Consider the following 22887-nt stretch of genomic DNA (forward strand, 5'->3'; position numbering starts at 1 on the left):
CTGTCATTTTCTACCATAGTCTGTCCACAAATTAAGCAAGACTATCACTTTCAGCAGCACCGCCATCTAGTGGCAAATACAGCTATTACTGCCCCCGTTTTAACGTGTGTAACTGTTGTTCTCAAACTTGTTTCTTCAGCTACACACAACTGTTTCCTCCTGGAAACAGAATAATAGCATTCTTTTCCAAATTATCATGTGGAAAAGACCTATCAGAGGACACATATATGAATCTAATCAAAATTTAAAGAGATTAAAAAATCTCTTTAAATCTTTGGCTCTGTTTATTTTCTACTAATGATCTATTAGTCCATGACAAATGGACTTAGAAACAGCTTTTTCATGGTTAAGTTTTCAAATCTGTGGACTTGTATGGTTTTTAATAACTTGTATTGCAGGCAGTATGTATTTTCCCCACCCCCTACCTAACTAAACCAACAGGATAAAAAGCCCAGAAACACAATTATGCATACAGAGAAACTTAAAAGTGGGTAAAAGGATAGGCTATCCGTGCAGGGATAACTGGTCATCACATGGGATGAAAAAATGATTCTCGTTGGCCCTCAATTTTTCAGAGCTGCCCAGAAACAAAACCATACTCCCTTTAATATAAATGGCATGTTGCCTCTCAGTTTCATTCTCACTGCAGTTCCCCTGAGGTGGGTAAGGAGCACAAGAAACTGTCCCCACTTCTTAACTCCTAATCCCGTATGGGGCTCCCCATCAATATTTGAAATAAAGTTTACTTGGGGTTCCTTTCTGGTAAAGCATTATTACGGAAAAACGGGAGCATACATAGAAGTATAATCATCTGTGTATTCCCACCACCCAAAGAGAATTTTAAACATTTCCTAACACCTGATCATTTTGCATTCACCGTAGGGTGATTGCACATACACATCGTTTTTCTTTAAAAAATGGCGTCATGCGCTGGATATGTAGGTTGTTTATTATTTCGAGACATCTTTTTAAATCTTCATCGATGTGTCCCCACCTTGGAAAGCGTGGGAACTTGAAGTCGCTGACTGCCCGGAAAGGGCTGGCAACCGCAGCAAAGCGGCGCGAGACAACCGAGACACCGGGATCGGAAGAAGAACAGAAACCAACAAAAAACTTCTGCACCCTAACTGTAACCTTTGAGCTGCCCGCGCGTGCGCCGGAACCTTGGCACCCAGTGCAGCTACTGCGCACGCGCCAGGCACGGAGACCGGAAGCGGAAATCTATCGCGTCGGGTGGGCACCTCTTTGACCAGTAACCATGCGCGACTTGGAGGAGCCAGGGCCTCGCCCCACAGCGACCCCTTGCGGGTGCGTGAAGCCGGCTCTGGAGACAGGTAACTTCTGAGAGACTTGCGGTTTCGCACACAGAACAGTCCCAGGTGCGGGAGCCTACTTCACTTCAGAGAAGGACGCGAGATGCGAGACCTTGAACTGATGTGCGTCCTGATACTTATTGCCAAAGCACGGGTCATATGCTCCTTCTACCACGTGACGCGTCTGAAGCGAGCGGGATGACGTCATCTCTCATCCTCCGTTCTTGTAGCTAGGGGTCGGTCTGTTGGCACTGTGGCTGCAACAGCCACCTGCAGTGTAACGGCCTTTCTCTTAGGGAGTTTTCGTTCATATACGAGAGAGGATATATACAGCTGGTGTTATGCCGGTTAGGAATTAATAAATTCCCCACGTGAGGAACATCCTGTGCTGTAGGAATTGAGGAGGGAGGACATAGTTTTAAACTGGGTTTAGAAATACGGACATGATTTTGTTTCTCTTTATTTTCACCTCTTTACATAGAGCAAGGTATAGTAACTTTAGAAACTGGAGGAAGCAAATAGAAGAAAATTAGTCAAGCCATCACCCAGAGAAATCCACTGTTAATGTCTGTTGACGTCTGTCTTCCATACTTGTTTCAGTACATACATACTAGAAAATGAGTTGATATGCGACCCTACTGTTTTAGAAATTTTATTTTTAATTTAAGATGCACAAAAATCTTTCCATAACAATAATTTTAAGGGATTGCACCCTATTTTGTTTTATAGATGTGCTGTAATTTATTTAACCAGTTGCCTATTGTTAGACGTTTAGGTTGTTGCCAGTTTTCATCGTTCTAAATGGAAGTTCTTGAAATTACAATCTTTGTGTATGTTCTAAATGTTTAACTTAAATTTCCTAAAAGTACTGTTACCTGGTCAAAGGTTGTGCTCATTTTAAGAAAGTGTTGCACACTGCGAGGATATAGGTCTAATATTTTGACAGGTAGGAAAAAGCAGGGCCCAGAGGTCTACAGAGCATGGGACTGGGGAGCTGTAAATCCTGAAGTACTGGATGGAACAGGGAGGTTTGGGAACCTTTGATTAGATTCAGATTGTAGAGAACCTTGAACACCAGGCTAAGAAATGTGCTGTCTATTAACAGTGGGAAACATGGAAAGTTAAAATTAGAGATAGGATGACATAAGGAACTCAGAGTCTGGAGGATTAGTGCAGTGTGATTTGAAGAGAAGGGCTGGCAGAGGGGAGACAAATTATAACAAAGGTAAGTGACTAGTTCAGGCAAGAGGTGGAAAGAACCTGAACTTTTCTGTCTGCACAAGGCTTGTAAATAAGCCTTGTGTACAAAATCCTCTGCATTAATAACTTGTTGATTTTTCTTATTACGCAGTTAATACAGTTGTAATATTGTTAAAAGGGAGAAAAAAAGCCTGAGCAAGGGCTTTAAAAACCACTCCTTGCTGAGCACCTTCTGTTGTACTAGGTGCTTTACATATTTTAGTAATCTTACAACTTTTCAAGAGGTTGGTTATCTTTGTTTTACTATCCTTGTTTTTAGACGAGAAAACTAGGATTCAGAGAGGTAAGCGGTTTTGCCCAAGGTCACATAGCTAGTGTAGTGGCCCTGTGTTGTTTTTGTCCTTTTTCTCTTCTGATAGCAGTCCTAACCCTCCCATGTTCCTTTAGGGAACCACTTCACCCCATTTCCATGTGGTTCTCATGTCAGTACTACCCTGGCGTACCTGTGCTTACCCCTATCCTGTATGTAAGGCGGTTTGATTTAATTTGGATTGTCCATCTCTGTCAATATACTGGACACCATTGAGTATGAGAACTGCTTATTTATGTCTGTACCCAGGCACTTAGCACAGTGCTTATACCAAATGGTAGGTGCTTAATGTTTCTTTTTTTTTTTTTTTTTTTTTTTTTTGAGATATGAGGCAAGAGGAAGATCAGGATTTCCTTAGATGGACGTTCTCAAGCCTCCACTTCAAGTAGAACATTCAAGTAGCATTTATATTTGCAAAGTGTTGAGCATTTGTATTTCATAGCATTATAATCCCAAGAACAGGGACACAGATTGTATAAATAGGTTCCAGAGGGCTCAGACGTATTAGAATATGGCAAATTCCCAGTAGGTTATTAAATGGACATTTGATACATTAAGAGTGGTCCCAAACTTTAAGAATGATGTCGTTGAGGGACTCCTACAACATAGCTCCAGCGTATACTTCCAGTTCATTGCTAATCCACTGTCCTCCTATGTTTTTACAGAGATGCACAAAGAGGATTAGAATACATATAATTGGTTACAATGTACATTTATCATAGCATATATGTAACTCGTGACTCAGTTACACACTTGTAGGTCCCAGTCAGATAGTCAGGGCAGAAGTCTTTGGTCATTACCACAGCTATGACATTTCCCATGATACTGAAACATACTATGAGAGTCTCCGCAACAGTTAACTCCACTGTGATAAGAGTTCTTGTTTGTATTTTTTCCCAAAATTTAGCACAGTGTCTGGCAATTAAGACATTTGGAAAGTGTTTGTTAAATAAATAAAAACAGGATACAGGAATGCTAGATGATTAGGTTAAGATCCTTTTTGTCCATTTTTCTTAATGATATTTTAATGAAAACCAGAGACTTATTTGACCTCAGTTTCTTCATCTTTAAGATCTTAGTTTATTGTATCTGTTACACAGAGCATAGATGAGGATAAAAAAATTTAAAGACATCCAAAATATACACAATATTCATGGTTCTTAGAATTATAATATTGAGAGGGAGAAAGCAAGTCTGAGAAGGTAACATTCAGTTTCAAACCAGTTTTTATAGTACTTAAAGACAAAATAAATGAAATATTGTTTAGGCATGTATATGCATGTGATAAAATCAGATTTAAAAAGGAAGTGAATGGCAAAGACCACATTCAGGCACCTCATCTCAGAGGGAAAGGAGGGGTGTGAGAGAGGAGAGAAGCAACAAAAAAAATGCAAGTTATTGGTAAAGCTCTAGTTCTTGGGCTGGGTGGCGGTTACACAGGATTGCATTATAATTTATGCTTTATTACTTACATATGTGTTGCATATAATATTTTATACGTATCAGTTAATTTCATTTTTAAAGTGAAAAGTAATGAAAGGTGCTGTTAGGGATGGCTCCAGGCCTGTAGTCTTACCACCGGTGTTGGTGAGATAGATTTAATGGAATCCAGAAATAAAATGAGAGTCTAAAGTGTCATTATATCATGTCTTAAAGGAAGTTAATAAAGCCTTCATGAAATGTGAAAAAAAAAAGTTATCTATAAATTAAAAATGGTAGTTGCAGATACCTTGGACTTTAAACCTGTCGTGATGCTACCTGACCAGTGTTTTTCTTCTTGTGAAAGGAGTTACTGCTTTAAAAAATATTTTTAATGATTTGTGATTTTTGCAAAAATTTCAAATATAGAAATCACAAATAATCCAAATATTTCTCCACCCATTTTAACCACTGTTAACATTTTGATGAATATCCTTCCAGATAGCTTTCTAGACATGTATATGTACATAATTAGATAGGTAAATATATAAACAAATTTTTATAAGTAGGATTGTTATACTCATTATTGCTCTTTCATTTCGTCACTTTCCATTTTAGTCAGTTAAGACTTACATAGTCCTTTTTCCATGCAACATGAAGTTTTTGAGCACCTGCCCTCTTGCAGGCAAGTACAACTAGACACTGAACACAACAGTAAACAAAACAGAAAATCCCCTGCCCAGGTGGAGCTTACATTCTAGAGGGGCAGAGAGCAACTAGACCAAGCCTAACCTGAAATCTACCCTGCCTGTAGATATTTTAGTAGTATGATACCATGCACTCATTTCATTGCTTAATTAAACTAGTTTATTTCATATGTTGTTTTCAATAGAAAGCATCTTTTCTTAAATACAACCACTATCTCCTTTCATTATTCTTTGCTTTGTATTTCACACTCCAGCAAATCAAAATAGCTTGTTCCCTGCATATGCTATAACATTTCTCATTTAACTTTGTGCATGTTATTCCTTCTATTTGAAATGCTCCCTTAACCTTAACCTCACATAACTTAGTAATGGTAGTATTGAATTTTTCCCCCCACAAATAGTATCTTTAACATATTATTTTGTATTTATATAGGGCTTTATTCAAGAACCTTAGATGCTTTACAGTCATAGCTAATTAATCCCAATAACAGTCCTGGGAAGTAGATATTACTCCCATTTTACAAGACAGGGAAACTGAAGCACAGAGAGGTTAAGTGACTTGCCCAAGGTCACACAATTAAATTCACTGAAGAGCCAGAACCTGAGTGCCTTATCCTCCCAGCTCCCAGTTAAATACCTCATAGGAAAATCTAATGAAAAGTATCTTTAAAGAGTGGTATGTTATAAAAATGAGGTCTTTTCTGTTGCCATCAAGGAAAGGAAAAAACCTGTACTGATGATCAGAGGCAAGCATAGATTTTGAATTACGGTCATAATAGGTTTTCTAGCAATGCCCCTTTCTTTCCTTCTTTCTTTCTTAGACCTTCCTAGTAGATCATCTAAGGGGATATAACAATGTGTATGTAATGATGAGGATATTTATATGTATTCATGAATACTATAAGAATCATGTTCTATAGTTGCATAATACCTAGTAGATTTTAAAACAATGACATCAGTGAATTGAAAAACACATGTTTTCCTACATCTTTGATGACCATTTGACTAATGACTTTTTATCTAATTTTCTTCTGTAGGCAATCTTTTAACTGAGCCAATTGGCTACTTAGAATCCTGTTTCTCGGCCAAGAATGGTACTCCAAGGCAGCCATCCATTTGTAGCCATTCAAGGGCCTGTTTGAAAATTAGAAAGAGCATCTTTAATAATCCTGAACATTCCTTGATGGGCTTAGAACAGTTTTCTCATGTTTGGTAAGTTATTTTATAGTTAGCAGTGGTACTTTGGGCCAGAGCTTGCACCTGACTAAAGTACTCCAGTTTATATGCAACCACTGAAGGAGGCAACCTTTGAGCCTGCCATCCAGATCACTCTTGTCTGTTGCATAAAATTCCTATACGGTATTTGTGCACGTGAGTGTATGCACAATTTGGACACCCTCAGGGAGGCTTGGGATCGACTGAGGGGGCACCGTCCATTTGCAGTTGGTTCTAATTGTGATGAATGCCTTTCTGTCAAGCTGAAATCTGTAGACCTTCTCAATTCTGTCCATGGGTCATTATTCTGTCCTCTAGACCAAGGGTCAGCAAGCTACAGCCTGTGGACCAAATCCATTCCACCTTGTTTTTGTAAATAATTTTATAGGAACACAGGCACATGCATTCATTTATGTGTTGTCTGTGGCTGCTCTTGTGCTACAGCAGCAGCAGAGTTGAATAGATACAGTAGGGACTTGGATGGCTTGCACACCCTGAAATATTTGCTATCTGAACCATTATAGAAAAAGTTTATGGACACTGCTCTAGACCCATGAAAAATTAAGTCTACTCTTCCAAAAATTCAAAAGAGACCTTAGAAACCTGGATACTTTAAATATCAAGGGTTACCTATATTAAGACCTGTGTTATACTAGTATTACTTGCTGTCACTTGGAATTCTATCTCTGTCCATTCTTCTTCACCCCAATACCAGCAGTCTGAATTGGCCGAATTTTACTGGTGAAGACCTAAAATTAAGTTTTTATTCTGAAATAGCTTATTTTTCATGTTAATTTGGGGACATGGATAGAATAGAAAGAACATGGGCATTCTGACCTCGTTTGTATGATCTTGGTTCAAATCATTTAAATTCAAAACATTGCTGATATAAAAAAATGGACTCAGAAGTATATAGATTTTTCCTTATTCCTCCTATTTTTCTCCTCTTTCATCCCCACTCCCCAACACTCTTCATAGATGATCACTGTTAACAGCTCAGTGTATGCATATCCTGCCAGACCTTTTCTTTCTTTTCATTTTTTGATACACATAGAAGCATAAATATACATATACAGAGTGAGTGTGTGTTTTTAAAAATGGAATAGGTTTTCTTCACTCAGTACATATAGATTTAACTTTTTTTGCTTTAATGGCTGCCCTTTATTGCAAAAAATATATGTACCATAATTTGACCACTCCCTTGTTAATGGAGAGTTATTTTGCTATTACAGTAATGCTATAACAAACCCCCTCACATACGTGACTTGGGCACTTGTATATTTTTATAAATAGGCTATCAGAAGTGGCTGTATTGGGTTAAAGTGTGTACATATTTGTAATTTTGGACAGTTCCTACCCATTTGCCCTCCAGAAAGTTGAACCAATTTATACTTCAAAGGTATATGAAAACGTCCTTTTCCTACACCCGTGTCGCACTATATGTTACCTGTTTTTCACATTTTTGCCTGACAGGGAAAAATAGTATTTTGTTTTTCAGTTTAATTTCTTTATTAGTGAGGTTCAAAATCTTTTCATATCGTTGTCAGCATTTCTATTTCTTTTGTGAATTGCCTATTCATGGTCTTTGTTTAGTTTCCTATATTGAGTTGTCCTTTGTGATTCGTAGGAACAATTTATATACCACAGGTATTAACCCATTATACACATCGTAAACATTTTCTCCTGGGATGACATTTTTGCAGTACATAAATTTAATGATTTAATAATTTCAAGTCTGTTATTGTTTTTCTTCATGGATTCTTGCTGTTGATCTTGTATAGGAAGGCCTAGTAAAGTTATTTAACATGTCTGAGCCTCAATTCCCTCATCCTTAAAATGGGAGATAAATTATACTTCTTGGGGTTGTTAAGTGGATTAAATGAAATGAGTGTAAAACTGTGTATCATACTGCCTGGCAAAAAGCAGGCATTTACCTAGTAAATGTTGTTTATTCAAGCATTTTGACAAATGTCTATTAAGTTCCTGCAATGTGCCAGTCATTGTATTAGGGGTAAAGGAGACAGAGGTAAGACTATCTTCCTTCAAGAAACAGGAATGGTATTATTTTCCCCCCACTGATTATATTTTAATACCATTAAAAGCATTCTTTCTGTTTTAATTTGTGGGGATTAAAGTTTTTCCCCCTCCAATCATTATGATAAATTAACTTACGCTCTTTTCTTACTGAGTGGTTTGTTTTCAATAGGATTTTGTTTGTTTTTCACAAAAATGGTCATTTGAGCTGCAAGGCAAAAGTGCAGCCTCCTCGGCTGAATGGTGCGAAGACTGGAGTTTTCTCCACAAGGAGCCCACATCGTCCCAATGCAATAGGACTGACCCTGGCCAAACTGGAAAAGGTTGAAGGTAACACACTTATTTCTACTTATACCTTTTTTTCCTTAACCAAAAGAAGTCTTATCAAATCAACATAGTATTCAGGACTGGCTGTGGTTCAGACAAGTACCAGTGGTGGTACCTCCTGAGAACCACCAAGACATTGAAGAAAATGAAATGATTAAAAGAATGCTAGCATTGAAACACTTTGAAATAAGCTCTCCTAGAGTGCTCTGAGTTTGTTTATATCATTGCATTTATCAACATTTTCAATTATTTAAAAATAGATCTTAAGATTTTATACTCGTTAAATTAGTAACCAAATTTTCTCTGATGTGGAATGCAATAAATACAAAATTATTCAAAAATAATCGTACACTTTCAAAATTTAACACACGGTAACTGGTTGTACATGCATATAGGGTAGTGTATCATTTCTTCCTTGCAGCCTTGAAGAAATGAACTTGCATCGTGGCTACAGTGCAGCCATCAACGATGATGTGTGGCACAAGGTCTGGGATGAAGCACACTGTAGGATCCAACAACTGTCAGATTGTGGAAGTACCTGTGTAGAGTACACAGACTAGTTTTAACTAGCGTTCATCTGTAACCTAGTTACTAAGCCGTACCCTTTCTTGAGTCACTCTGACCTAATCAGCACGTTTGTTAGAGAAATAGCTAGTAGACTAGGAGTCAGGAGACCATTCCAGACTTCGGCTTACTTGTTTGTAAAGTGGGCAAAAGAGAAGGATCTGCCTTCTCTGGGATTCCACAGGATATTTTAAAGGCTCTTATGATACAAAAGCTCTAAGTACTTTTCAGGCTATTGGGTGCTAAAAAGACAAGAGCAGTTATTTTGCTTATACTTTCCCAAAACTAGAACTCCCCTGCTGGACTGAATTCAACCGGGTCTTGGGTATGTTTTCTGGAAAAAATGTATAGCTGATCCAACTTGAGTTTTACCAATTTGTGATGGCTAACCAACTTGGGTAACAGTACTGGAACATCTTATGATCATTCGTACAACCCACACATATTTTCTGAGCACTGGCTATGGGCCCGGCATTGTTCTAGGTACTAGGGATATAGTGGTAAACAAGTCAGATAAAAGTCCCTGCCCTATGGACGAACTTAACATTTTAATGGGGAGATCAAATCAGAAAGGTGAAAGGCAAGAAACAACAGTACTATAGACACTCTTACTAAGTAATTATTGTAGTGACCACCTATGTTTGTGTGGTGTTTACAGTTTGTAAAGAGCGTTCATGTGTGTTATCTTACTGTGGCTCTGTGGGTTTGATAGGGTAGCAGTATCCATTTTATAGATGAGGGCACTATAGCATCCAGCCAGAGGATTGTCTGACTCCAAATCTCATGAACTCTGACCTAAGCTACAGTGCCTTTCTTCTGCAGATACTGTGAGACATAACCACTTAGAAAGTCCAAAATCATCTTCGCAAAGTTCCAGACTCATTCACAGTAAGCAAAGTCCTGTGTCAATCCTGTTTTTCTTAAATGGAGACAGAAGCAAATGCGATCACATGCAGTGTTTTGATTCTCATTTCACTGGTTTCCCAACGATCAAGTTAGTAGACTTTGCACCAGTAGCAGGAACTGGACAGCAATTGTATAAGTGAGACAACAAGAGACCTGTCCTTAATATTTGGTATGCTGACTTTTGTTCTGCTTAATTGTTTGATGTGTCTTAATGGTGTGTTAGATTTCTATTGCTGCATAACCAATTATGCACTTATCAGTTTAAACAACACACGTTTGTTATGTGTTTGAAACATTATTATGTTTCTGGGGATCAGGAGCTGGGTCCTCCGTTTAGGGTTTCACCAGGCTGCAATCAAGGTGTCAGCTGGGATGAGTTCTTATCTGGAGGCTTGACTGTGGAGGAATCCACTTCCATGCTCACTCAGGTTGTTTGCAGAATTCAGTTCCTTGTAGTTGTGGGACTGATGGCCTCAGCTTCTTGCTGGTTGTTGGCTGGTGGCTTCCCTCAGCTTTGAGCAGCTGCCCACAGTGCCTAGAGACCACCCGCAGTTCATGCAACATGGGCTTTCCCTACGTAGCTGCGGATTTCGTCAAGCCCACAGGGAGAGTCTCTAGAGTGAGTCTGCCAGCAAGCACAAGAATGTTAGGTAACATATTTTAGTCACTGGAGTAATATCAAGTCATACTCGAGGAGGGGATTGTACAGGTCATGAACACCAGGAGCATATAGGGCCACCTTAGAATCTATTTGCCACAATGGAAACCTCATTGGTCTCACAGAGATATATTAAAGATACTGATGTACCTGGCACAGAGTTAGAAACCCCAGTGATGCAAAGATGAGTCGGCCCCACCCATTGCTGAATGGCTCAAGGGCTCACTGGTTAGGCAGGTCGTTGTCAGACCTCATGAAAAAGGCTCTCCAAAAAGTTTGTATACAGGTTCCTCTAGAACCCAGAGGAAAGAACGCGTACGTCTGGAAAAGCCAAAAGCTTTGTAGAAGAAGTGCTATGTGAGAGCCTTGAAGAGCAAGTGGGACTTTGACAGGTAAAGAAGAGGATGGGTTTCCGGTGTATGTCGGCACCAGGTGTAAGAGCCTGGTGTGTAAGAGGATTGTGAGTAAGTTTGGTGAGGCTAAGTAGACGGTGTTGGTTCTCTATTTGTTTGCACTGTCCTTCATTGTCAATATTTCTAAGAGGTGTTTTTCATACTACAGGTGGAGCTATATACCTTTCTGGAATTGATATGATTCATGGCACGCCAGTACTGGACATAAAGCCCTACATAGCTGATTATGACTCGCCACAAAATCTGATCAAGCCTTTCGCGGAATTTAATTTACATAGTAACCAACACAAACCAAAAACCGTGTCCTGGTCTGATGGCAAGACTGACACTGGTGCCCAGCAGCAGCTCCCAGGCTGTGATGAACCACAACCCTGCAGTCGCTTGGAGGAGAAACCTAAGTGTGCCGAAGGGAGACCTGCGAGAGAAAATGACGTGCAACATGACGACACGGCCAGAAGCCAGCGAAGCTCGCCGAAGCACCGGGAGAGAGCAGCAGACTTGGGCTTGGAATCAAGAAGTGGTCAGGGTCCGAATGTAGCAGAGCAGCGAATCGGCCCGTATCTCTTGGAGAAGAGTCTTTCAGAGGAAGGTACAGATAAGAGGCTCAGGAGAGGGGAAGCAGCAGTGGTCCCACAAGGAGACAGTGTGGAAGTGAAGCCCGTGGCTCTTCACTGCCCTTCCAGCATGGCTGACACAGCTCACGGCAGTGTGGTTCCCGCCTGGGTGCGAGAGGCCCCCGTGGCCACCTTGGAAGTACGGTTTACTCCTCATGCAGAGATGGACCTGGGGCACCTCAGTTCAGACGGTGATCCAGGTACTTTCCATTTCTTATTTCTGAATAAGTGAGGAGCTTTTACTAGGAGATTTAGCCAGTTGGTATTTCTGAGGGCAGCTACGTAGAGGATTTGTCACGATGACTGGCAAAGAAATCTAGGAGTATAAAGTAATATTTGGGCAGCACCATCATCTGATGATTTTCATTCAACAACTGTTTATGCAGCATAGTGAGTCCCAGGTGCTCAGTAAAGCGTTTGCTGAGAATGGCTCCTGCCTCACAACGTGGCGTCATGTCTATCTGTCATAATAGTTCTTGGAATTTTCAAACAGCATTCAGAAGCTAACTTGTGCATGTTCTATACTTATGCAGATTAAGTCTTTTTCATCTGTTTTACTAGCTGACTAGAGAAATGTCCCAGGTTATTCTGTCACGTGGCTGATAGCGCACCCTCTGGCACAGAGCCCAAAAGAGGGAAGGAGTCTTTCAGCACAGAAATTGTCCCCATAAAGTCACAGCACTAAAGACACATACAGTTTACTGCAGAAGCGAGGCCACAGGACTTTTACTTGAAACTTGTTTACTTTAACACATGTTTTTTAACAAACATTGTTATCTGGTTTCTCCAACCACAGCAGATCCCCAGCAGCTATCTGTTAGGTTGCTGCAAAAGTAATTGCAATTTTTGCAATCACTTTTAACCTTTTAAACCTTAATTACTTTTGCACCAACCTAATAGAATGAAGGAAGGGGCTGTTAAGAGGAGGGTGCAGTGGCTCCAGTAAGAAAGAGCCGGTTAGTTGCAAAGGAGATGTCAGATTTCATCATCTGCCACGGGAGGGTTGTGCTTCTCATTCTTGCCTAAGGCTTTATGTTTAAACAAAGTACTTAATTTTAAATTAATCTCTTTATTTTAAAAGTTTTATTTATGAAGGTTGTTTCATCTCTATATACAGTTGGCAGGAGGAAGAATGTCAGTTTTAAAAGGGTTTTGTGGTAGAACAAAGCAGTGCTACCTGGAAGGCACTTTATATTTATCCTTACCCCTTGTTTTATGGTTACTGAATGCTTCGTACTTTGGAAGTTTCCTCTTTTTCAAACTACAGTGTTGCATGCCTGAGAGGTTACAATATGCTTTATTTATTAAAAAATGATTAAAAAGAAAAATTTTGTATTATCATAACTGTAAAACAGGGACTGATTTATGACAGCAGGATTTAGAGCCAGTGCAGAAAGTTTAGAGGGTAGAAAAGATGAGAGACGTTGCAGTTGGGTGGAACTGGCACTAGAATAGAGTGCTGTGGGCACACGAGGGAGAGAAGCCTGACCGGGGCAGTGGGAGGCCTGGGCAGGCTTCCTGGAGCTTACAAGGCATTTGAGCTGAGCCCAGAAGGGTAAGTAGACAGGGCACCTAACGCCATGTGAACAAGCAAAGGCCTAGAGCTCCTACCAGACACTCAGTGAGGGTGTGATGGTTTTGGAACTCCTCTTTTTTGGGTGGCCTTAGAGTCATTTTATGAGCCACGCAGTAAAGGCGTCTTAGCACTGCAGAATTGATCCATGGTTTTTGACCAAAAATTGAACTTCATAGCTTTACTTACCAACTTATTTATTAGATATAGCCCAGAGTGAATTTTGGCTGTTTGATAACAATTGAATTTATTTTCAGAAAGATAAAGACCCACCACCACTGCAGACACTATTTTGAACAGGAATAACGTTGTTTAAAGCACATGCCTTCCTGGAAGGGCCTGGCCTTCATTTGGATGTATGTTGTGTTGTAGCTATTAAAAATTAGGTCACAGTTAATTTTTTAAGACTGTATTTTTAAAAATTAAAATATCCACAGTAACGTAATGAAGGAAGTTTTGCCACTTGACAGGGTAAAAATCTATTTACATGACATACACACCTGGGTGGAATGGGGTTGACTGTTCTCTCGTGATGGAGTTGAACTTTCTCAGTGTATCCGTTTCAGTTTTCACAAGGACGCTTTCATGTTCTTGTTCCTTAGAGAATGTGGTATTACTTAACTGTGGAGCTGTGACATTGGCTGTCTCATGCACCTTCCCTTGCCTATAGCTAGTGCTCTGGGTATGTGTGGTTTATGTCTTCTTTTTTGTGGCTTTCTGAGAATGCTGGGACTGTCATGCGTCTCCCTGCCCGTTCCTCCATCCTGAGAAGAAAATTACAAGGAATTAAAGTCCACATTGAGCATAGAAAAGTGACATTTAGGTTGCCAGAAAATGAAAGCTCAGCTCTCCTAGTTAGGAGACTAAGGAAAAATATCACCATGATTTTTCTGTTCAGAAAATATAAACTTATTTGGGTATATGAGTTTAATCTAATGACAGTAAATACCACTTGAAGGTGACGTTCTCTGCAATGATTGAAGAGATTTCCAAACCCTATTCATTTCAAGTGGTATTCAAGGAACCAACCAAACTCCTCATTGAAGTTCACAGTAATGAAATTTGACCTGCATGATTTAAAAAATTTTTCAATTACTGTTGACATTCAATATTATTTCGTATTAGTTTCAAATGTGCAGCATAGTAATTAGACATTTATATAACTTACAAAGTGATTCCTGTAAGGCTAGTACCCACCTGGCACCATACATACCCTGTTTCCCTGAAAATAAGACCTAGTTGGACAATCAGCTCTAATGTGTCTTTTGGAGCAAAAATTAATATAAGACCCGGTATTATTATATTATATTATATTATATTATATTATATTATATTATATGACCAGGTCTTATAGTAAAATAAGACCAGGTCTTATAGTAAAATAAGACCTGGTTTTATGTTAATTTTTGCCCCAAAAGATGCATTAGAGCTAATTGTCTGGCTAGGTCTTATTTTCAGGGAAACACAGTAGTTAATACAATATTATTGACTATATTCCCTATGCTGTACTTTACATCCCCATGATTATTTTGTAACTACCAATTTGGGTTTCTTAATTCCTTCACCTTTTTCACTCAGCCCTATCAACCCCCGCCCTCCCATCTAGCAACCGTTTGTTCTCTGTGCCTATGAGTCTGTTTTTGTCTTGTTTGTTCATTTGTTCTTTAGATTCCACATATAAGTGAAATCGTATGGTATTTGTCTTTCTCTGACTTACTTAGCATAATACTCTCTAGGTCCATCCATATTGTCGCAAATGGTAAATTTCATTCTTTTTTATGGCAGAGTAATATTCCATATTATATATGTACCACATCTTCTTTATCCAGTCGTCTATTGATGGGCACTTAGGTGGCTTCCATATCTTGGCTATTGTAAATGGTGCTGCAATGAACATAAGAATGTACATATCTTTTCGAATTAGTAGTTTGGATTTCTTCGGATAAATTCCCAGAGTGGAATTGTGACCTGCATGATTTTGAGTGTTAAATTGTGTTGTTTTCATTGCAGATGTCGGTCAGGCTTCATTTAAATATTTTCAGTCAGCAGAGGAAGCAAGGCGTGCCATTGAGTCTGTGTTGTCCGCTGATCCTCGGTCTGTGTATCGACGGAAGTTCTGCCAGGACCGCCTTTTCTACTTTACTATAGACATGGCACATGTCACTTGCTGGTTTGGTGATGGCTTTGCAGAAGTTCTAAGGATCAAACCAGCTTCTGAGCCCGTTCAGATGACTGACCCTACAGAGTCCTTGGTGTCTCGGGGATCGTAAGTAGCCTCCAGCACATCTTTAAGAGCCTAACTGACTTCCAATTGGCCGGTGGATTTCCTGTACAAGTTAATGATGTGCCTTCTTTGCAGAGCTCACTGCTGTGATTGATTTGGGTTATTCAAAATACACATACTTTAATAAACCAAGAGATAAAATTGAGAAAAATTGCTGTATGCTTTTTGATCATTTAATATTGAAGAATCCAAAGGTGATGCTGTCTCGGTAATTCCTGAAAGAAGCTGGCTGTTCGTGGCACCTGATAAAATTGGGCAGAGATCATTCTAGCAGGGACTTGCAAGCTGAGGGGATCCTGTTCAACAATTCATGTTGGTTTTCCTGTCTGGAAAAACTTGACCTCTCCATTTATTCTAATTCAAACTGAGTTACTGTGTCTGAGGAAACTAACAAATCAGAAACAAGTGTTTATAAAGATTTTTAGAGATTAAACCCGTGTTTCAGAAACTTCATCACACATGTGTATGTGTGCACGTATGTATGTATATTTAATCCTGATTTCAAAATAGAGACTCTGAGATGTCTTTGTATCAAAACAGAAAGTCACCCCCAGAAGTACAAGAAAATAACTACTAGTTTATTTCTTATTTATTCTGTGACTACTGAGAACCTACTATGGGTTAGGTTTTGGTGCTAAAATGAGATAAACAAGATGCAGTTCTTGTTGCAAGTCACAGTTAATGAAAGAAGAAGATATAAGGACATTATTGTATTACAGTTAGATAAATATAGTAATTAAGTCTGTACATGGTTCCTGTGTAGCACCACGTAGAAAGCCGTTGTAAGAATGTACTCACATTGCCTGTAGGTGATTTTAATGATGTGATCCCAGATAACTGAAGATTTATGATCGGTGTAACCAAATTCAACACCTGTCAAGATGACATCGGCTTCCTTATCACAATTATAAATCTTACAGCTGATTGTTCATGGTTTTGAAACGAGCCCTGCTGCCTGTAGATACTTGAACAGTCATTTGTGGCTGATGACACTGCAGTCTTGAATCAAACTGGGTTGTCTTTGAGGTTACTTAGAACCTCTTGGGGAACTATCTTTAATTTGATTTTTAAAAGCTTTTTATTTTGAGATCCTAATAGATTCACAAGAAGTTACAAAAATAGTGCAGAGGTCCCTTGTCCCCTTCACCTAGCTTCTTCCTGTGGTAACATCTTACATAACTATAGTATGATGTTAAAACTAGGGATTTGACATTAGTATAATCTACCATTTATTTTGACTTTGATATTTTTCTCTTAAAATTGTTTTGAAACCGAATCAGGACTTGAAGCACAAAATGTTGACATTTAATATGGAAATAATAATGTTGAGGACGATACCAACCAGCCCTCCAGTAAGAGGACTGTTGAGTGGTTTGGGGTTTTAATGTACTTTCCCAGGATTTTAGAACTGAAATCCTGAATGTAATCCAGCCTAGTTCTCTGCCAGCTCGCTCACCAGTCTCTTCAGTATCCCCAGCGTTTGGCCCCCTGGCTGCTGCTTCAACCCCTCAGTGATAATCCTTCAGCCCTCGTCTTGTGTAGTCATTAGTTACGGACAGTGCCCATCATTACAATGTTCTTCCTTTATATGCGATAAGACCTGTTCTCTGATAACCTCACCCTTTCGTGGGGCCACAGGGCGTAAGGCTGATTGCACTCCCGTGTTAGCCTGTCAGATACTGTTCCAGCTTCCCACGCTTCGGTCCTCTCTTGGCTGAGCACCCCTATTTTCTTCAGCTGTTTCTCATATAGCATGTTCTGAAGTCTCTCCCCACCCCAGTCCTTGAGTTCCCCATGGGAGCTTTTTTTCGTCTGTAGGGATATATTTTCAGTGTTCTGTTGTGAGGAAATTTGGATCCCTCAGAAAGAGAAAGAGTTTGAAGCAAGTCTTATATTTCTTTTCATCTTGGAAACTTTTTCAAAAGAAGAAGAAAGGGACATAGTTCTTTGTTCTATGCATAAATGATATCCACCTTAAATTTCAGGCTTTCCTTTTTGGTGCCTGCAGGGGGAGCCCGTGATCGCGATTATTTTCACTAGTTTGGAGATAAATTCCAGGAGTTCAAGCTGTTCAGGTAATTTTGGCTTTTGGCCCTCCTGCCCCAAGTTTCCAGAACAGTAACTTCCACAAGAAATGTGGATGCTTGCCAGTCACATGTAGGAATGGATTAGAAGGATGAGTTCCATTTATTAAAATTTTAAATTGTAGCTTGGCTTTTGGGGTGGGATGGATTATTCTAGCATAGGGAGGCTGTGCACAACCAGGCAGACTCATTAGCCAAACCCATGAGCATGCGTGTACGAGGCGTTCACTCTGTTTATGTGTTTGTGACTTTCTTTGGAGAGAAGAAAATGAAGTTGAAGATAGAAATCAATTTCATGTTTATAGGTTTCTTTTTATAATATGGTCCCAAAGAAGGCAGATGAAAACTCAATAGTTATGAAATCTGTATCAGTTCCTGAACTTTTATCATGTCGTTGGCACTGGGCTATGTGCTTTTCATACACTGATCCGAGGTTTATATTACACAGCTGGTCAGAGTGCAGCAAGGATTTCACCCCACCCAGTCTGACCCCAGAATTGACTCCCTTCCCAGCCTAGCTCTACTGCCTCTACTAGTGCAGATGTGTACGCCCAGCAAACCATGCTGGTTTGTTTGAGGGTCAGCCACTCCATATGCTTACAAAGCGCCGGACACTTTACGTAGAGTGGTATTCATGGGAATCAGGCTGCTACATGAAGAGCAGGGCGAGGAAAAGGTCCATTCCCACCAGATCTTCATGGAACCTCCTGGGAAGCAGGCTGCGAGTTTGGCTTTGGAAACTTTGAGTGTTGTTGTCAGCTCTGCCCTATGCTAGCTCTGTGACCTTGGACTAGTCACTGCACCCATCTCCAACTCCCTGACCTTACAGAGTTGTTACAAGGATAAAGCTTGGGAGCCTATTTCCTAAACTCTTTAATGGTCTATAAACTTAGGTCATATTTTTATTGTGATCATCATTATTGACCCCCTTTCTCTGCCACTCTGCTCTGACTTACCTGACTGGACAAGCAGACTCACAGGAATCAAGGGGTCCCTAAAATCCCAAAGTATGGATGCCTCTGTTTTCTTTTTTTATTACAGAAATATTTTTAAAAATTAGAAGGACTGCTTTTAGCAAGTTCTAGGACATTTTGCTAAGGGAGATATCCAATTGCCCACAACTTAAGGATCCAGTTGACATTATGCCACATGCCCAAGGCAGCGTTTTCCTCCCACCTGCCTTTCCCTTCTGGGGTTGCACAGGTGTCGCAAGCCACCTTTACTGCCCATGTATGCAGTCACCGTCTCCGTCCCTTTCTCACACAGGGTCCTCTCTAGCACCCTTTCTCTCCTACGTTCCTGATTCTAGCCCGTATATTTCAGGAAACTCTCTGCATTTCTTGTACAAGAAAATAAAATGATAAGCATGGTGTGAAATTATTAAGGTAAGTTCAACCCCTGTGACAGAAAAGAGGTAAGTCATAAGGATTAAAGCTCAATAAACTATAATGGGGATTTTTAAAATTTTTTATTTTTTTACCATTGTTAAAAATAAGATTCCTAAGCTAGGTAGTCACCAAATGACTCTCCAGCATCCTGTCTATTCCACTCTCTGCCACTTCTCTGCCTTTGTAAGCTTCAGCAGATGCAACTCTCGAAGGAGTCAAAGTTTGGGTCAGTGCTGTGTCTGTGCGTGACAAGCACAAGAAAAGCCTGTTCAGCGCCCACGGGGGTGGGGAGGGAACAAAAACTCAATGATACTCTCTCTGCTTTTTGATGGAGGGGGCCGTTTGGCCTGTGAACTCACACCTCACAAACCAAATTGGAGTCAATGTGTGTTTATGTTGTACTGAGGAAAAAGTAGGATTGGATGTAATACAACGTTATCTACCTCTTCTGCCTTGTAAATGACTTGAGCATTCTATTCAAATTCTTCACTAATTCTTCATGCAATTCAAAATATGGAAAACTTTGTTATTCAGTATTAACAATTTTTATTTTTTAAAATTACCCACATGCTAACCACTAAAGAACTGTAATAATTCTTCACATCAGTATAGACATTATGGTTTACAAAGCAATTTTAAATATATTATCTTATTTGGTATCTTAGCAACATTATGGGTTAATTTTGCTTCTGGAAGCTAAGCTGGGGGCCTGTTTATAACGGGTCAGAAAACTATAGTCTGAAGGCCAAGTTCAGCCCACAGCCTGTTTTTGTACAGCCTAAAAGCTAAGATTGGACTTTACACTTTAAAACTATTGCAAACAGAAACAAAAAATTCCAGAGAGGTACACGTCAGAAACTGTGGACTTCAATGCTAAAAATATTTACAATCTGTCCCCTTACAGAAAAAGTTTGTTGACTCTGATTTAGAATATTATTCCTCTGAAAAGGTGTTTTGACTTCCTTCCAGAACGGTTATTTACAAATTAAGCTTTTCGGTTATCACATGCTTCTAAGTCAGGAACAATCTATATTTTGAAAAGATTTAGTCATGTATCTATGTGAGAAAACTTATAAATATGACATAAATAGTATGATTATATCCTATTCATATATGTAAAACGATTATAAAAATCCATGTTTACGCATATGTAGAAAATTTCTAGAAGGGGTTGCCTCTGGGGCTGGTCTTTGGGGGCTCCTTGGGGAAGGGAACTGTTCACTTTATTCTCTTCAGTGTGTTGTGGATGTTTTGTTTTCTAATCATGAGCTCACATGAGTAAAATGTCCTAATTTAACAAATAAGTCAGATTTATATATCTAAATATATAACTACATATCCGCCTTCCTTCCCTGCCCCAAATTTTGTTGGTAAATATCGTTAGAGACATTTTAAGTTCTTCCTGGCCCCTCACTTGTGGATCACAAAACCAGGAACCATCCAGGTCACACATTGGCTGTGGAGCTGAGCCAGTTCAGGGCAGGTAAACTGGCTGGGCCTGGGCAATTTGTCCCCAAGCATACACTGACGTTTTCTGTTCTTCCAGAGACAGTTTTGGATAAAGCATTGTGCCTCGGGGCAGAAGACGGTGGCCCATGCTGATGACGTTGCTGGCGGAGGGCGGAGCCTCCAAGAACACTTGAGGCCCGTACTGGCCCAATCTGGACTAAGATGGGTCTGTGCTTGCAGCATCTGCTCATTCATCCGCTCCACCCTCTGGTTCTCCTCTACTTGCATTTAGTAAGCTGAGGGGCCATGTGACAGTTGGGGATCACTCTCCTGTATCCTCAGAACTGGCTCTTATCCACTGTCAGAATGGAACTGAGCTCAGTGAGCAGGAAAGGAGAGGCTTGGAGCTGGGGTCAGCTGAGTCCGTTGGGTAAGGGGGCTCTGCTGAAGTGGAGGTAGGACAGACTAGGAGGAAGGACAGGCTGGCATGTTGGTATGTGGCAAAGCAGAGCTTGTGTGGGGACATAGAGCAGGGCTGTCAACAAAGTTGGAGACTCAGGCTTTGCCCAGGTTGCGGGAAGAGGGAGTTGAGGTCTGAGAGAATTGGCAGAGCCAAGGCAGGACCGAGTCCCAGAGGGATCAGGCACAATATCCAGGGGACCTCAGGGACTCACGCATATCAGAGCTAGAGATTTTTCTTCCTTCTTGCCTAATAGCCTATATTTGCCAAGATAAAAGTTCACATTCAAAGATATCTTCAATATAGTAGGACAGCATGAGTAAGGAGTGCTTGCAAATGACAAGTTGAGGGGTAAACAATTGACAGAAAATGGGTTGATTAGTGCAGCCGTGCACAAAATGTCCACTGGGTCATAAGGTGGGAATAGCTCAGTCATCAGAGATTGGCCTCTCTTCTTGGGAATCCTTGCACTACCACATGAAGAAGCCTCGGTTAGTTGCTGGATGATTAGAGATGCATGGCAGCGTCTCAGCTGACATTGAACCAGTCACCAGACAGCGAGGCCATCCCTATATCAGCCAGCTCTAGCTGAGTTGGCCTAGACTAGAAATACTGCCTCGCCAACACACACAATCATGAGGAAAAAAGAGTGTTTGTTATTTAAGCCACTAATTTTGGGGTGGTGTGTTATAAAGCAAAAGCTAGCTCACACATTTAGCTACCACACTTGTGAGCAACAGAAAGCTAGAGTTTATCTAACAGGAGGGGTTGACATGAAAAAAGCCTTAAATGATAGTCTTTAGGGCAAGATAGATTCTTATAATGAAAGTCATGAAAAATGATAGTCGCCCTGCACTATCAATTAGTGCAGGGCGACTCTTAGCATGGAGCTAAGAGTTTTACATGGATTACCTCATTATGAGGAAACATACTGTTATTATTTCCATTGTACATATGAACAAACTGAGGCTCAGGGACATTAAGTTATTTTATAAGATCATGTAGCTAAGAAGGGGAAAGGCTTGGGATGTAAGTCCCAAGTCTGTCAAACAGCAGAACCAACATTTCTTAAACAAAACTTGAAGGTTTCTAGCCGAGGAGAATTTACAAATGGCAGTTTTATAAATACAAATGGAAGAGCCAGAAAGCAGAACTAAAACGAAGTTTACCACCTCTGTCCCTCAAGTCACATCTCTGATTTCTAGATAAACAGAGAGTGAACCCATGCATTTGTTTCTGCTGCCTGCTAAAATCCCAATAAATGGCAGCAGAAAAACAAAAACAAAACAAATTAAATCCAAAGTAAACAGAAGAAGGAAATAGTAAAGATCAAAGCAGAAATCAATGAAATATAAAACAAAAAAAGGAAATCAATAAAACCAAAAGCTGCTTTTTAATGTCAATAAACTTGATAAACTTCTGGCCAGACTGATTTGAAAAAGAAGATACCAATTAACAATATCAGGAATAAGTGGTAACACTTTTGTAGATTCTACAGATATTTAAAGGGAATATTATGAATAACTTTATGCCAATAAGTTTTAAAACTTAGATGAAATGAATAAAAAATATGAAAGATGTAAATTACCATAATTCACTCAAGAAGAAATAACCTGAATAGCCCTTACATGTATTTTAAAAATTGAAATTGTAGTTAAAAACCCACACAGAAACCTTTAGGTGCAGATGGCTTCAATGATGAATTCTATCAAACATTTAAGGAAGGAAAAAAAAATCTAAACAAACTTCAAAAATATTGAAAAGAAGAGAATACTTTCCAACTCATTTTATGAGCCCAACATTACCTTGATACCAAAACAGACAAAAATATTACAAGATAGAAATCTACAGACCAGTATCTCTCGTGAGTATAGTTGCAAAGATTCTAAACAAAATTTTAGGAAATTTA

At 39.7% G+C, this 22887-nt stretch overlaps 1 protein-coding gene across 8 annotated transcripts; it reads left to right on the top strand.

Moving 5' to 3' along the window:
• Nucleotides 1–1180: 1180 nt before the first annotated feature.
• Nucleotides 1181–15738, top strand: TRMO (tRNA methyltransferase O). 8 transcript variants are annotated; one of them, XM_019729189.3, is made up of 6 exons: nt 1181–1334; nt 6047–6221; nt 8431–8588; nt 9972–10037; nt 11275–11940; nt 15324–15738. In XM_019729189.3, exons 1-6 carry the CDS (start codon nt 1259–1261, stop codon nt 15581–15583), a joined length of 1401 nt encoding a protein of 466 aa, XP_019584748.3. In that variant the 5' UTR covers nt 1181–1258; the 3' UTR covers nt 15584–15738. The 8 variants fall into 8 exon arrangements, with proteins under 8 accessions (XP_019584748.3, XP_019584750.3, XP_074186854.2 ...); XM_074330753.2 differs by lacking the exon at nt 6047–6221 and adding an exon at nt 9007–9070 and having other exon boundaries at nt 1197–1334; XM_074330750.2 differs by having other exon boundaries at nt 1244–1379.
• Nucleotides 15739–22887: the final 7149 nt, after the last annotated feature.

This window comes from Rhinolophus sinicus, chromosome 16 (assembly GCF_057876585.1).
Source record: "Rhinolophus sinicus isolate RSI-liver-muscle chromosome 16, RSI-T2T, whole genome shotgun sequence".
Lineage (NCBI taxonomy): Eukaryota > Metazoa > Chordata > Mammalia > Chiroptera > Rhinolophidae > Rhinolophus > Rhinolophus sinicus.

Bases quoted from the DNA above. Each gene is read 5' to 3' on its own strand.
- TRMO (XM_019729189.3), top strand. From the start codon at position 1,259: ATGCGCGACTTGGAGGAGCCAGGGCCTCGCCCCACAGCGACCCCTTGC. The intron at 6,222-8,430 runs GTAAGTTATTTT...TGTTTTCAATAG, and splicing joins GAACAGTTTTCTCATGTTTG to GATTTTGTTTGTTTTTCACA. The intron at 11,941-15,323 runs GTACTTTCCATT...TTTTCATTGCAG, and splicing joins CAGTTCAGACGGTGATCCAG to ATGTCGGTCAGGCTTCATTT.